Source organism: Amblyomma mixtum, chromosome 8, assembly GCF_055824585.1.
Source record: "Amblyomma mixtum isolate Tamu chromosome 8, ASM5582458v1, whole genome shotgun sequence".
In the NCBI taxonomy this organism is placed as follows: domain Eukaryota; kingdom Metazoa; phylum Arthropoda; class Arachnida; order Ixodida; family Ixodidae; genus Amblyomma; species Amblyomma mixtum.
This window is the reverse complement of record NC_143019.1, coordinates 53,668,199-53,684,824: the sequence shown is the minus strand read 5'-3', so window position 1 is coordinate 53,684,824 and position 16,626 is coordinate 53,668,199. Positions and strand designations below refer to the sequence as shown.

Below are 16,626 nucleotides of genomic sequence, written 5' to 3'. Positions count from 1 at the left end.
GGTGTAGTGAGGTGAACCAGTGCCGCTGGAGGTGTGTGTGTGTACGAGGAAGGAGGGGGGTGCGATGCGCGGAGAAGACTTTCTCTCCTTTCGCCTTTCTCCTCCCCTTGGGCAACTTTCTTCGTCGGCCGCGGCGCCGTCCAACACGTCCTCGAGACTGCGGCCGCCGCAGTGACCGCGTGTTGCCCGTGTGTGTGTGCCGTTCCGTGAGACCGCCGCGCCGTCGCCGCACCAGTTCGCCCCCCTTCCTGGCCGTTGGAGTACACTCCTTCTGCAGTTGGTTTGGTACGGCGAGCCCCCGTCGCCCCATAGGACCTAACGTAGCGGGAGCATCGTTGCCACCGGACTATACTGGAGGGACCAGGATGCCTTTTTGCCAGCCGCGCTGTTCTGGCGTCCATCGCAGCTGCGTCCAGGCACCAGCGTCGTGTCCCGACCGCTGCTGAGCCTCGTCGGCGTGTGCGATGCAGCTGATACAGGGCGTCTGGCCGCCCCAGCGTCTCGGCGACGTTCTCTTCGACAGAGGTGCGTCGTCGTGTGCTGATGGTCGTATTATCGGTGTGCCTGTGCTCCCCCGGCTTATTAGCCGTCGCCTCGTTGTACCCCCCGCAACCTGTACGTATTGCACGTGCCGTTTCTGCTCTTGCGCCTAATACCGCGGAGGAAGCTTCTCCGACGTCTACTGAACTGTATATGTATGTATATACGTGTGTGTGTGGCTCGCTGCCTTCTTTCTATACCGCACTACTTCGAGGTCGTGGTTCTGTCGATCGTTTTCGGCGTCCACAGCTGGTTTGGTGAGTAGCGGCGGCGGTTTAGGTTAGCCTGCCAGCTGGGCTCGCGCTCGAGATTCGCCTCGTTCCTGTTGTAAGTCGCTTCGTTCCTGTTGTAAGTCGCTTCGTTCCTGTTGTAAGTCGCTTCGTTCCTGCTGTAAGTCGCTTCGTTCCTGCTGTACTACCGAGAACCCCAGGGTCGCTTAGGCCTCGCGGGTAGAAAGTTTGGGGAAATGCTGTCGTGCAAGGCTTGGGGTGTGGAGGAATGAAGACTTTTTACCCAAGCAGCGTAGCTAACTGGCCCAATATTGGAAACGTATTGTCAAAGGCCGGCACTGTGAAGGACCGGAGTGAATCCATCCATTGCCAATATTGGGAGTCACGTTACATGTGCCACGTGACTCCGGAGCGCACTGTCTCTGGAGCTAACTCCCTGCAGGCTACGGGAACGAAATGTCATGAGTTGCATCTCTGATTTCAGTGCTTGTCTCTGTAAGCACCACTCGGCGAGCAAATGGCTACAGATGCGGCCGTTCGGCGAATTTAAGTGCCTTACACGTTCCCGAGTAACGTCGTCAGCCGATTTCTAGGTTGTCCAGGTGAAAGCAGAGAGAGCGTCCTCTCACTCGGCCGTGGGGAATCGTCTCTACACTTTTCATGCACAAATAACGATTATCGCTAGGAGATCTGTCAGGTGTGCTCGATTGCTTACCGGCCCACGTCTTGCGCCGCGGCAGTGTACGGTTGCTCAAACTTCCCCCCGCATTCCTTTAACTCTGCTCCGTACAGCCTAGCTTTTCGTCCCGAATGAGGAAGTGCCACATCCGACACTTCCCGTCTAGCACAGGTAATTGGGCCAATATTGGGACCGTATATTGGCCCAATATTGGCGCCGGTCCTACAAAAGAATGACCATAGTGGAACCATCCATTTCCACCGCGTGGCTCTTCCGTAGAAGCGGGGCGTTCGCTGAATTCATTCTAACATATGGTAGTGGGCACCTCTTTTGTTACTTAAGAAAAAAGAAAAGGGCTAGCGTACAAACTGGCAAGCTAATGGCGATGGATGTTTCGTCCGAACCTAATAGCCTGTCTGTTTTTCGATGAAAAATGCGTCGACGGATGGAGTCTGAACGACGACGCTCGCGTGCGTGGCAGCGCTCCACGCGTATCCGGTCACCGATTGCGCCACCGGTCAGCTGGACTGGCGCTTTAGCTAGTGGCCGCCGGATCGCGGATACGGCGGCCTCTGTACGGCCTGCATTCTTGGTCCACATTCCGGCTGCCGTGCGTGAGCTCGTGGGTTCGATTCCCGGGGCCCCACCGGCGGCGGCCCCGTTTTGACGGAGGCGCTGAATGGGAAAGAAAGAAAAAATGAAAGCCGCGTATCGAGTGACACCGCAGCGCGTTAGAAAAAAAAAGCCCGCCAGGTGACCAAAATCAACCGGGGGTCCTGCACTTTACGGCAGTGCGTCAGCAAAGGTGTTGGTTTGGCACGTGGAGGATCCAGTAATCAACCAGTCTGAAGCACGTGGATGTGAAAGCCGCGACGCGGATGTGGACCTGTTTGAGCTGCAAGGACGGAAGTCGCCATGCGAGGCGCTGCAGCGCAGTCACGTGAGGAACCCTGTGAGAGGTCTGTAGGATACTCATATGTACTTCGGCAGCGGATGCGAAAATATTGATGGGCGTTTGCCCGCCGTAGCTGAATAATAATAAAAAAAAACAGTGTCGTCTAAATGGCCGTAACGAAGTTTTGGCGCTGCGATCGCAGTCCTGGCTATCGTACCCGCAACCCCGTGCTGAGCAGGATCGGGAAGGCGCGCAGTCTCTGAGCCTGTTGAGGATGCAGTGGCGCTGGCTTCCTTGCGAAGCCACGCGAGAAATACTGCCATACTTGCCCGGCAGGGCTAGAAATATCAGGGACGCGGAGACAAGCGCATACTCTTCGCCGCTCGGGGGCAAAAGTGGCGACGTTGTGCGCTGTGGATTTGAAGGGTAACGGTTGGTTTCAAAGGGAGAACAACAACAGGGTAAGGCACGAAAGGACTCGTAACAACGCCAATAACGATTGGTTTGGTTTGGTTTATGGGGTTTAACGTCCCAAAGCAACTCAGGCTATGAGGGACGCCGTAGTGAAGGTCTCCGGAAATTTCGACCACCTGGTGTTCTTTAACGTGCACTGACATCGCACAGTACACGGGCCTCTAGAATTTCTCCTCCAAAGAAATTCGACCGCCGCGGCCGGGATCGACCGCGTCTTTCGGGTCAGCAGCCGAGCACCATAACCACTGAGCCACCGCGGCGGCCTCAACGCTAAAGACGAGTATATTTTGTCCTTTGAATGCGCGGAACGTGCTCATCTACGGGATTGCCTTGTAGTTGTTTTGATTCAACTTGCGGATAACAGTGGGTGAATTCAGCAGTGTATAGAAGCAGAAGACTATCGATGCTGCCTTTCTTCGATACCTCTGTCGACTGCGGCCGCAGCACTACACGGCCACCGCGGCGGGAGTTTAGATCGCTGGCGGTGCGGATGTGTGACAAAGTATAGCTGCGCTTTTCCAGAAGACGGTGCTTGTCCACGAGGCATTTTCCGCACCTTTTCCGAATGTAATCCCCATCGAATGACACACACAACACCTTGTCGTGCGCCTGTCTTTGGCATCCTGTGTACCCTGTCTCAGCACCTTGTGCGCCTGTCTTTGGCATCCTGCGCACCCTGTCTCAGCACCTTGTGCGCCTGTCTTTGGCATCCTGCGCACCCTGTCTCAGCACCTTGTGCGCCTGTCTTTGGCATCCTGCGCACCCTGTCTCAGCACCTTGTGCGCCTGTCTTTGGCATCCTGTGTACCCTGTCTCAGCACCTTGTGCGCCTGTCTTTGGCATCCTGCGCACCCTGTCTCAGCACCTTGTGCGCCTGTCTTTGGCATCCTGTGTACCCTGTCTCAGCACCTTGTGCGCCTGTCTTTGGCATCCTGCGCACCCTGTCTCAGCACCTTGTGCACATATCTTCGGCACCTTGTGTGCCTTGTCTTCGGCACCTTGTGTACCTTGTCTTCGGTACCTCGTGCACCTGTCTTCAGCACCCTGTGCGTCCTGTCTTCAGTTAGTTTGGGAAAATCCCCCAGGGAGGAGTAAATTCTTAACGAGGGGGTAAAGTTACCGTCCGAGCAAGCGCAGCCATACGGCTGCAAAGGATACAACTGTAGACTTCATAACGGCATAGAAAGATTTATAATGCAGCTTTCTCAGAAACTTCGCAGTTGGAGAAGAGCTGCCCTGGTTAGCTCAGTTGGTAGAGCGATTGCCCCGGACAGGCCGTGGTCCGGGTTCTACTCCCAAATCGGGATGAACTTTAACTGCGAATTAGTACAAAAATGTGCAGCTTTCCTTTGTAGATAGCCACACTTTGGTGGAAGAGTAATCACTTCCTCATTACCGTCTTCAACACCGTGTGTGCATCTGTTATCCTGTGCACCCTGTATTTCGCATACGATACGCCCCTCTTCGGCACTCTCTGTTCTCCGCACCCTGTGCACCCTGTTCGCCGCACCCTGGGTACCCTGTTTTTCCTGTACCGCACCGTGTGCACCCTGTCTCTCCGCACCGTGCGCCCTTGTCTTCAGATGATGCAGTCCTGTGCCTACCGTGTTCGCTGCGAAGTAGGTGCGCTTGAGTGAAAACGAGAAAAAAAAAGTTGTCCTCATCTGGTGTTAGCGTATCGGTATTTTACCCGCACAGCACTCTTTGGCAACGGCTTTTCATCGCGCTTCGCTCACGGTCGGGAGCCGGACCGCGGCTGTGTGTGAGCGAGCAATTCGCGGCCTCCATTCTTCGCGCGCTGTATAGTGCACAGGCTCTACACCGCTCGCTCCAGAAACCTCGGCGCACAGCGGCTGTCGCGACGCCTTTACGCCACGGGGCTCCCCGCGCTGCTCTGCCCTCACCACTCCTCCCGCTCGCCCATTTTGTCTTTGTTGTTGGTGGTAAGAGGTGTTATTAGCACGGCGGGGAGCTTGTTTTGTACTCGGGCCTAAAAGGTCTTTGTTTCTTCGCCGGTTACGGTTGTGTAAGTCGGTCTAATCCTAGAGGTCTGGTGTGTTATATGCTACCCTTTGCCTGTACCCCACCATCTCACCATAACCCTTGCTGCGTGTAGTTGAAGCTGTACTAGCGCGAGGCGAAGCCTTTCCAGACGTGTGAGGTTAGCGCCGTGAGAATAGCACTCTTGTGGAGGCCGTCGCTTCGTGCTCGTAAGCTTGGCTGCGCTGAGAGAAGTTTGGAGTATTATACCGTGCACTACTTTGCCGGCTTGACACAGTATTTTTAAGGGGCGCGTGTGAAGTGGGCAGCGTCGCTCCGGCGCCACGTGGTTTAGCGAGAGCGCCGTTTTAGCTGCGTGGGAAAGGGAAGTGTTGGGTGAGAGAGAAAGGCTTTCGTCCCCGTACGCGGTGTGGTGTGTACCGTTCCGCCTGCATGCATGCACGCGCTGGAACGTACAGTCGCGCACTTCGCTTTGGTAGCAGGGGTTATTTCTTGTACACTTAACGGATTTGTTCTTCGTATTGTCTTTTTTTGTTTGTGCATTGTTTTGAAGCTGTGAGCGCGTACATTGTTAAGCGCTGAACCACTCGACCGGGGGGGGGGGGGGGGGGATTGATATTTAGTGCTCGCGTTAGCACTGCTACTATCGTAAGTGATAACCCCCCGAGTGCAGTATCATCGTTGACTACCGTCCCCTTCGTCGCTAAGATAATTATGCGCCTTCACGGAGGCTTTGTTAGCGAATGTATTTCATGATACGCAAATCTAAATTATAATACACACGTTGTAATTTCAGCTTTTGCCTGTTTGAAGTTGCTAGACTGATCTAAGAATACAGAAGTTCTGTTTTTAGTAACAATGTTTTTCTTCTCAAGTCTTTGAGGTTGTTTTGCGGTTTAACTCAGAATAGTGCCAGTCAATCCCCCTCGCTCCTGGCCTGTGTACTAATAATTCGTTTTGAGGGGACGGCAGAATGCGAACTCGCGATGGCTCAGTGGTTATGGTGCTCGGCTGCTGGTCCGGAAAGACGGGCGTTCGATCCCTACCGCGGCGGTCGCATTCTGACGGAGGCGAAATGCTAGCGGCCCTTGTACTGTGCGATGTCAGTGCACGTTAAAGAACCCCTGGTGGTCGAAATTTCCGGAGCCCTTCACTACGGCGTCTCTCATAGCCCGAGTCACTCTGGGACATTAAACCCCATAAACCAAACCAAACCTATAAAACCAAGCCAGCAGAATGCGAGCTTGTTTTGAGGGTTCGTGGTTGGTTATAGGGGTTTAACGTCCCAAAGCAACTCAGGCTATGAGGGACGCCGTAGTGAAGGGCTCCGGAAATTTCGACCACCTGGGGATTTTTAGCGTGCACGGACATCGCACAGTACACGGGCCTCTAGAATTTCGCCTCCATCGAAATTGACCCGCCGCGGCCGGGATCGAACCCGCGTCTTTCGGTTCAGCAGCCGAGCGCCGTAACTACTGAGCCACCGCGGCGGGGCTTGAGGGTTCATAGTAGGGAAACTGCGGCGTCCATCGTAGCTTGAGTCTTTTTGGGACGTTATACTCTATAAAACCAAACCAGCAGATTTCGAGCTCGTTGTTGAGGGTTCATAGTTAGTAGGGAAGCTAACGCTCTCGCATTGTTCGATTGTTCGGTGGCGCGTCAGGGAAGAAAAAAAAGGAAGAACGAGAAGTACAAAGAAGCGGCCCGGAGCTGGTCACGTGCTCCTCCGTATCTATCATCGCTCTTGACGTTCGGATCCGGCTGATTTGGAAGCGAAGTCACGTCCCGTGACTGCCCGGCTCCTCCCGATACGCGACGCGTAGTCGCGGGAAAGTTCCGCGGCGGCGACGATCCCCGACCTGCTTGCTCCTTTGCGCTGGCCGTGTGTACGCGGTTCGCATTGGCGATGCGCCCCTGCCCCGGATCTGATCGCTGGCGGTGGTGTGTGACTGCAGTGACGACTGCTTTGTTAGCTAGGCTGGTCTCTCTTTTTTTTTTTCACTATCTCTGGTTTCACTGTAATGGACAGTGTAGCTCTTGCGCCACGCGGCGATGAGGAGTCTCTCTTTCTTTTTTTTTTGATGCCTGTACTCGTGGGACAAGATTCAAAGGGCACTGAGGAGAGTTTCCACCCAGTTTCTGTTCCTGGTAATATATATATATACAGGGTGTTTCACCTAAGACTTTCTGCAATTTTTAAAAATAAGCTATTTGAATTAGATGCGCGCTTTTTCTGGCATAGCATTGTCAGTGGTGTAGTACATCATAATGCAGCTAAGACGTGCTAACTAGCAGGCTTGTTAACCAATATTTAATAGTTAACTTTTAAACTATTACAGTTGGGCTCCTTAATTATTGAGAGGCATGTAGCCCACCGTAAGTAATGTCCATATCCGTTTTCAGAATTTAGAGAACGCGATTATCCTCGGCGCTGTGGCCCAACAAATTTTGGCTATCTCGACGAGTTAGGTTCACTGGAGAGGTTTCTTTGCCTGCAAGCTTCTCAAACCGCATGTATTTTGGCGCGATGTCGGCGAAATTTGTTGGGCCACAGCGCCAAGGGTAACCGCGTTTTCGAAATTCTAAAAACTGATATGGGTATTACTTACGGTGGGCTACATGCCTCTCAATAATTAAGGAGCCCAACGGTAATAGTTTAAAAGTTAACTATTAAATATTAGTTAACAAGCCTGCTAGTTAGCACGTCTTAGCTGCATTATGATGTACTACACCACTGACAATGCTATGCCAGAAAAAGCGCGCATCTAATTCAAATAGCTTATTTTTAAAAATTGCAGAAAGTCTTAGGTGAAACACCCTGTATATATATATATATATATATATATATATATATATATATATATATATATATATATATATATATATATATATATATATATATATATACTCTCGGTTCTGCGTGGCTTTGTTAAAAAAAAATATTCGACAGCAAAAAAAAACACCTATTGCCATGAAAAACTTGATTTAAAGACGCGACTTTTTTTCTGCCCCAGTCGCTCGATTCAAACTGATGACGTCAGTATCGTAGAAGACTCCGCGATCACTGTTTGGGTGTGCATCGCGTTGTAGCTATAACCTCAGAAATCTGGGTATCCATTTTTTTTGGAGGGGGAAGCGGGGGTGGGGTGGGAGGGGGGAAGGGTCTTTTTTACTGATTTTTAAAAGAGCCGTTTTCAGTGAACGTATCGTATTTGTCATCAAGCTCAAGACATGATCAATCTGTTCACTCGTCGCGATGCCATAGGCTTTGGAGACAGGCTGAATTTTTTTTTGACAGGCAGCGGGAAATTTGAAGCCATGTCAAGAATTTATGAATTAAGTTTTAAACGACAGTAACTGAACGCGAAACTGTCTTGTCTTTATCGTAATAAATGCCCTCTACGAGAAAGTCACTTAGAGCGCCTGATTTGCGGGGGACCTGCGCAATGTGCGTAAGTCACAAGTCGCGATGTAGATCCCGGATTGCTTGATGAGAGACCCACCGTGTATGCCTTCACCTGAACATCGTGCGGTAAATGTCATCATGAGGGTGAAGAAATGCCATCACGCCCTTCGGAAATTAGCTCGTGCTGAAAATTGGGGTGTGTGCGATTAGTCGGGTCTTTTAACTCGCACTTCGGGACCTTTGACTTGCCCTGACATTACATTGTCTTTTGCATCCATCGAAACGCGCCCCCATGGGTCGGGGTTCGATCCCTGAACTTCGCGCTCAGCCTTGACCACTGAGCCACAGGGGCTGTTTTATTTCTTTTTTTTTTTTTACGCAGCCCCTCCAGTTCGCTAAACACATGCGTTACTAGGCTGAGCAGCACAATAAAGGATCTCACTCGAGGTGGAAATTGCTTCGCAACCATCCGGTGTAGTACGTCGTGACTCGTGGACCAGCCGCGGCTTTGGCGTGTGTGAAAACGAGGAAAAACTTGTTAGTTACGAAGAAAATGTTCACCGAACTGATATCCTTGCGCGTACGCGTCATGATTGGTTATGAATGGCCGTGGTGTAGTATACTGTTCGGGACTTTATTCAGGCACAACACGCAGGGTTGTCAGGAAATGAAAGGCGCTGTAACTGTCTCACTGCTTGGTGGACACCTCAACTGTGCCGTAAGGGAGAGGAGGAACACGTGAATGAAAGAGCGCCCCGTGGCGCACATATACGTCAGCTTGCTGTAGAGTAATTGAAACGCAAGACCGGCGTTCACTTACCTCCCACGGCAGTTAAAAAGAAAAGAACGGGAAAAAGCGCTGTAAACTGGCCGATCTGTGCACGTGTCCGAGTCGCTTAACCCGCTCGAAGCGGAGCGCAAGCCGCATTCCTCGGGCGACGCGCTGCGGATATTTTGGGCCCGAGAATGGAACGCTTGAGCGCTCCTCGTAACAAGGTCCCCCTGTTTTGCCGCGCTATTCGGCTGTGGCGCGGTGTATATAATATATATTGTGCGGGCGAAGCGAACGTTCCTTTACCTTGGCAGGGGGTATCGGAGGAGTGTATATAACATGGTTGTTTAGCGTCGCACAACACTTTAACCCTTGCTCGTTTATAAGCGTGCCTTGTTTTTTGCGCGTGCCACGTGAGCGTGCGGCTTTGTGGCGATGGCCCGTTTGTTGTCGCCCGTGACAGTAGTTTGTGTGTGTGCTGCGTCGGTGATATAATGAGGGCCAAGCGAAGCGTGAACAAACGAGAGGCGTTGAACCCGAAGGCATTGCGCGTCTTGCTGTGCACTGTGTCGGGGCCTGGATCATCGGGTCTGACGTCCGTACAGTCTCAGCCGTATAGAAGTTGGTGTAACGGGACTAACAGCAGCGCGCGCAGTGCTCGCGACCAACGCTCATGGGCGTCCATGGTCTAACTATGGCTGATGATCACTTGGCGCTTAGTCTCTCTAATGGAGTAACGGTCGCTTTTTTAGGGGCTAACGGTTGTAGCTGCGCAGTTGACGCCGGAAAGACCCGACTCCTGGGCTCGTACCAGCTCCCCCGCTACTAGGCACTGCAGGGGCATGAACTGTCCGATTCACCTTTGATTTGCGGTCCTGCTTGAACTCTCACTTTATGCTCTCTTATTCTTGCCTGCCCCAACCTAGTGCGTTATATCACATTCGGTTCGGCGTGCCGTGGCCGTAGTTGCCGCGGCGCCACTGTCCCGACCACTACTGCTGCTCGGCTGCTGACCCGAAAGACGCGGGTTCGATCCCGGCCGTGGCGGTTGAATTTCTTTGGAGGAGAAATTCTAGAGGCCCGTGTACTGTGCGATGTCAGTGCACGTTAAAGAACCCCAGGTGGTCGAAATTTCCGTAGCCCTCCACTACGGAGTCTCTCATAGACTTAGTCGCTTTGTGACGTTGAACCCCATAAACTAAACTAAACTAAACACTACTATACCCATGCTGCCATACCGTACTCACGTCCGACATCCAAGAGCACTGCACATGTCAACCCACGGTCACCCTGCACCCGCGACCACGCAGCTGTAGCCTCTCTACCCGCGAGAAGGCTACTGCTGGGTGGACGTAAGAGTGACGATGAAATCGAGTTCAGAGAGCGGAGTGGGAAGGCGGTCAGTTTAAAAGCGAAATGTTTGTGTACAGCCGATACTGCCAACGCAATTTTTCGCGTCGCATCGTATGATCGCCTGTGGATTTATTGCTTCTATCGGGCCCATATGTCCCGGTTTCGGAGGACCTATACGCGGCGGAAAGCGCGACGTCGCTGCACGATTTAAATTTCGGCAGATTGCAATTATGATGCTGAAGTCGTCTCTTCAGAGAAGGACGTAATCGTGCGGACAAATTTGTGGTGGGCACTTTTTAGCTGACGCGACGTAGCCATGTAATAATGCTCTCGCATTGAAAGAAAAAGTCTGCTGGAAACATGGTCTGCAACCGAAGCCGGTGTCTCTCTTAGCTGGCGGCTCGAGGCAACGATCGTTGGCAACACACGGCGTGCGCATTTTGTTCGCTTTTCGCGCAACGTAGCGCAGGCGTTCGTTCCCAACGTATAGAGGTATTTCTGGTATTTCAAGGCAACTCAATGACGTCGCTTGTTGTTGTTGCCACGATGACTTTTTGTGCCCGATAATGAATAAGGTGGCGGTCGCACCTTACGCCTGCTTAGTATTGGGGCGCCCTCTCACGACAGCCCTGGCAAGTGAATGACGCACTGCACAGTCTAGTCATCGTCTGCGACGGGGTAAATGGCCTCACCCGCTTGCCTCCAGTATTGGCCCAGTCGCGCGCTGGCTGCGATCACCTTATTACTGTGCATTTCCTAATCTCACCTCACTTCGCCTTCACCTCCAATCGCACCCTGGTACTCCCCACAGTCGTTACCTAATGGATGACCGCGTTAATGAGCCGTAATCAATCACTGCCCTTCAGCCCCCCCCCCCCCCCCCCCTTTTTTTTTATTAGGTCGAACAGCTGAAGATTGAACGTTGTTATCTCTCGAATACCAGTCGTCGGCGTTCGCTCTTGTCCCGGGACATGCTCTCGCGTGCGCACGCCGCTGTGTCGAGCGGTTCCGAGAGCGGTGTTGGCCTATGGAGGCGGCGACGGCGGCTCGGTAACCTTGCCTGTCCACCGGTGTCCGCGGACGTTGGTCCTTTGGAGCGCACTCTCCGTGGTGGCCGCCATTGTCTTTCGCTCTTTGCGCGCGCCTAGAAGGAGGAAGACGGCGGAAAAGAGTTGCGATACAGGGAACGAGGAGGCGAAGAAAAAAAAAAAGAATGAAAGAAGAAACGAGAGAAAAGAAAGAGGCGAAAACCGGACGTGCTGGTGGTGGCGGAGGCTCGCGCGCAAGCAGGGTTTCTTCTCTCGGGACTCCTTTTTTTTTATTTTTTTGCATATAGTCTCCTCTCTGTTATATCCTTTCTCTTTCTTTCTGAGTGTCATTTTTCTTTCTTTTCTGTCCTCAGCCGAATGAGGACGCGCCACACCACTGAGCCGGCCCTGTGTGTGTCTGTGTGGAGCCGACCAGCTCTAGCTGCAGGCAGGCAGGCTGTTTTTAATGCGGCATCCGTTATATGCCGCCTGGCCGCCCGGCAGTCCTTGGGATGACGGCGGCGGCGCGCTGCTCTCTCGTTCTCCGCCGCCTTGACGCGATAGAAAGAACAAAAAAAAAAAAGAAAGAAAGCCGCCGGGCATTTATTTCTTGTTTAGTTTTTTTTCTTTCTGCTCTCCAATGTTGCCGCATAGAATACCGGTGCCTGCTTCTCCTTCCACCCCCTCTTTTCTCTCTCTCTCTCGTGGTTTCTATTCTTTTTCTTGCCGCGTGCGCGTTTCCTGAGCGCCCGGCTCTCTCTCTCTCTTACGGCGGCCGTATGGTAATTAAGTATGCGCGGCGACTGCCTTCGCCGAGGATTGGGGGGGACAGAAGACCTGCCCGCCGACCGAGGTCGAGCACGCGCCTCGCGAAAGCGAACCGGTCAGCCGCCAGCCAGCCGGCCAGCCCGAGTCGCCTGCCCCGTTCTTTTCACGTGGCAGCAGCGCGGTGACGTTCTCTCTCGTTCGGCCGCGTTGGCCGCGCGGCTTCTTTGCGCGCCATATGTTCGGCTCGGCGCCGGTCTCTTCTTCGCTGCTCCGGTGACAGCGGCGGCGACCCGAGCTGACGGCGCGCAGCTGTGTTTCGGCTGGCTGCGGTGGTTTTGTCGTTGTCGCCCTTGCCCACGTTTATATAGTATACCTTCCGTTGTTTCTTGTAGTGCGGTGGGATTAAAACACGTGGTGTCGGCCGGAGGCACGTGGTGTCGGAAATCGGTGGTGTCGACTGGAGATGCGAGCTCCAGCGCTGTCGCTGGTGACTTACCGCTGACAGACGTCGGTCCACTCAGCTGGCACGCGCTCTTTCGGTGTGGGAGGGATGCGGCGAGGAGGGACATCCGGGTACACCTTTTGGCGCGGAACGTCACTTGGCTCGGAGAACGTTATTATTGCGAAAAAAAAAACAAAAAAACTGCGCTGTGTTGTTGTCCTGTATGCTTTAAATGAATGAGAAAAAGAATGACACGTGCAATTTTCATTCGGGCACGTGAATCACTGCTTATGTGATGCCTTTCTTATTACACATTCATTGGATTGCCAGGTTATCCATTTCGGCGCCACGGAAAAGGCGCGCACTTGCAGCGTTGTGCTTAGCGGTACGATATCCGCTGCTTCGCGCGCTCTACGAAGTGGGTTCGAACACGGCGATTTTTGCTGGAATCCGTTTTGTCTCTAAGATAGTTCTAATCCGGTGACCCCCGGCTGTTGCGCCATCCGTGCGTTGGCCTCCGGCGCAATTCCATTAATGGCCTTCGAACCGGCGTGGCTTTCATAACCGCGACGCGGTGACGAAAGGAACGGCTCGCGCAGAAGAGTGAAGGTTTTGAGAGGCGGGGTGGCGACCACGCGACCTAAGTTGCTGACAAAGGGGCGCCAGTACAAAGCTAGGCCGAATTTGGGCTGCGCGAAAACTTAAGTCGAGGGGGTGCGGTCGAGGCTAGGGACACCGTGCGACCCTAACGAGGCTGGGGCGGTGGTCAAACCAATGAGCCGTGCAGGCTTTGGAAACGAAGGTCTGCGTGCAAACCTACTTAAAGGTCGGATATAACTCAAGAACGAAGCGGCTTTTTCCCGTCAAAGGGACCCCCTTCCGGCCAGTGGCGTCGGCCGATTCCCATGAACCCGCTAGCGTGGCAATGCAGGGAAGGAGTTACCCCCGACCGTGGATGTAGGGCACTATCCTCTTTCATCAGCCACTCCCTACATTGTCACGCTAGCAGGTTCATCGGAATCGGCCGACGCCATTGACTGGAAGGGGGTTCCTTTGACGGGAAAGAGCCACTTCTTTCTTGAGTTGTATCCGACGTGAAACTAGAGACCCAGGCCTACCATGCAACCTAGAGCGACCGAGGGCTATCATCATCATCATCATCTTCACATTTCTCGCGCGTCCGATGCTCGCGCTGTGGCAGCGGTACGAAGCGTGCGTGGCAGCGTGCTACCCCCCCCCCCCCCCCCCCCCCTCTTTCTTTACTCCCCTTCCTGCATAACGGCTCTCTCCCGTCCCGTTGGCCGCTCCAGCGACCCCGACCACACCAGGCGTGGCCGCCGTCGCCACCCCCCTCCCTCTCTCGACCGAATTCTGCGAGGTTTTCACTGCACGGCGGCCTAGCCTGGCTGCCCCGTCGGCTCACTTTTCCCGTCGGCGGCCCGAGAGGGTGAGGGAAAAAGCGGACGGGGAAGCGGCCCCTTCCGAGGTGCCCGCCTGGTGGCCCGCTTCCTCGTTTCGCCCCGGCGCTCTCTCGGCGTCAACGGACCGTCCCTGTCGCAACGCGACTAGCCGCTGCGCTGTGCGTTGCATCGCGCCATGTCGTGACGCGGCCGGTGGCCATTACCTGGCTGGGGGGAAGGGGCGGCTCTCTTCTTGCACGCCGCCGCCGAGGCGGTTTGGTTTCTCCGCTGAGGCGGCAGCAATGAAGTCTGCACGCGGCGACCGAGTGTGCGTTTGTGTGTGTGTCTGTGTCCGCGCGAGCGCGGTGTTGACGGAAATGAAGGCCGCGCCTTGTTGTCTGCGGCACGGAGCAGAGGAGAGCGCTGGACCCGCGTGTACAGTAACGCGGGGCTGTTGTAATGGTGTACATCTGTGCTAGACGACACGAGGCCGGCGCTGTGGGACAGCGTTAGGGGCGGCACCGTGACGGCGCTGAGGCAAGGCGCCGTTGTACGGAGACGTCGTGCACAGCTCGGAGACGGCAGTAAAGCCACAGCGAAGGCAACGCAGATTATCGTAAACGATAGGGTTAAGTCATAGTGGACGTGGAGGATACGCTGTGATAGTACTGGAACGAGGCGGTATAGACTTGGGAGTGTCAGAGCTGACCCCTCACTGAGGCAGCACTATAGGCGTGTCCTGGCAACACTCAAGGAATCAAGGAACACAAAGAAGGCGGTAAGGCAGCAACGCCGGGACAAACGTTGAGAGCGGCAGTGCTGCGCTGGTTGGGAGGCGGCTGGCATACCCGACATAGACAGCTCGCACGAGCCTATAGTGGAATTAGGTCTTGTTTTCCACCTCTGTATAGCAACGGAGAAGCGCCGTTTCTGGCTTCCGGTGTCCGAACCTTCGGCGTTCCCGCCTGCGCTGACTTGGACTTCACGGAGAGTCCCGCGTTCCTGCACGACCGGGCGAACGCTTCGTTGTACTCTCCCGCATTGCTTGTTTTTAGGAGGCTCTCGGCGTCCAAGGAGTCCCTTGAACCAGTCTTTCAGAAGCTGTAATTAGAGACATGCCTATAGTCGACTCGCGATGTTTAGCGCTGGAACGGGACCGAGAATTCGTTCGAATTACCGCGGAGTTCGAATTAAGCGGGGCCTACTTTGATGCGCCTCGTGGTCACTGTACAAAAGCTTCAGTATGAATAAAGCGGGTGTTCGAATAAAGCGACATCTAATTAACGAGGGTCCACTTTGTGTATACTGTCGACGTATCAGGTTAGCAGCCGCTGCTCCTTGTGTATGCCTACGTTCAGAAAGCGCATTCAAATAGCGTTGCGCTGAATGCCACCGGAACTCATAACGGCAAAGGCGGCATGGGCGAAAGCGGCGACATTTCCTCCTAGGCTAGTGTGGTGTTTTTGAGACTGCACTGCGCTCCTCACCGCGCGCTGTAGTTGGCTAAGTTAGTCGAGACCTCGACCTCCAGGAGCTTGCTCGAGGTGCCCACCGAGTATTGAGACAGGTGCTGCGTCTTTCCTTTCATCAAAACAAATTTCTGTATGGTATTGGATGATATGATGGTATCTGGGGTGTAAGGTCCCGTCGCGACACATGGCCCTATGCCTTTCTCTTTTTTTTTTTTTTACTACGTTAGCATGTACAGAGGTCTTTGCCCTGCAGTGGGCGCAGTCAGGCTGGTGATGGTGATGATTGCAGAAACCATTGGATATCTCCGTACCGAAATTCTGTGATTGGTCGAGAAGGTCGTGACGTCATCGGCACGGACAAATTTGAAAATCTGAGGCTCTTGTATTGGATTATCATACGGGTTTATGCTAACCCGACCCACTAATGCACATCGATCCAGTAATTCCACCTTAACCCGCCCACAAATCCCAATTAACCCACTTTAATCCACCAACAAATCCTAACTAGTCCACCTTAATCCATCACTATTGTCCGATACAACTTGAGTCCGCAGTGAAGCTCCGCCCACATTCAGGACCGGCGCAGATAATTCCTCCACGATACAAAAGTAGTCCGTTGTTAAAACTTTTCTTGTCACCTAAACAGGAAGCTGATCACGAGAAAAAAAAAAGTTATAAGCTCTAGAATTTCGATACCTGGCCTGTTTAATAGAGTCAAACGTTAAAAAGCTGATTTCGTTTACTGTTGTGACTGGCTAGCGGAGTGATACAATGCGCCGCGCACCGTGGCCCAGTGTTAACAACTGCTTTTTTTTTTTAAGATGTAGCCTACTATAATCTTAATGATTTTTTTGTGGTGGGCCTACTTCCAAATTTTTAGAATCCTTTGGAATTTTCGGAGGTGGGCCAACTCTCCAGTGCTATCGCATTTTCTTTAAGAATGTGGTTAGAAGCCCGCTCCCCCTTTCTCTCGATTCGCACCTAAAGTTACGTATACGCGCTTGCCAAGCGCGTGGATTTCTTCTGTCGTTCTCTTTCATCTACGGCGCTGCCTCGTCCGCTCTCTCCGTGCGTGCCTTGGGCGCGTGCCTTTGGCCGCTCTCTTCGCGCGGCAGGGCAAGGACGCCGAGCGAGCGAGCGAGGCCTTGGCTGCCTTGGCGTCGTCGA

At 53.4% G+C, this 16,626-nt stretch overlaps 1 protein-coding gene across 5 annotated transcripts in view; it reads left to right on the top strand.

The window, feature by feature from the left end:
• Positions 1-16,626, top strand: part of smg (sterile alpha motif domain containing protein 4 smaug) — a 171,850-nt gene that overhangs the window by 124,975 nt on the left and 30,249 nt on the right. The window contains exon 1 of one of the 5 annotated variants that reach the window (XM_089558065.1): positions 69-525. The exons of the other annotated variants lie outside the window; for them this stretch is intronic. Coding sequence (XP_089414191.1) covers positions 465-525 — 61 coding nt within the window. The 5' untranslated portion in view covers positions 69-464. Of the gene's footprint in view, positions 1-68; positions 526-16,626 lie in introns of those variants that run through there. 5 annotated transcript variants of the gene reach the window in all.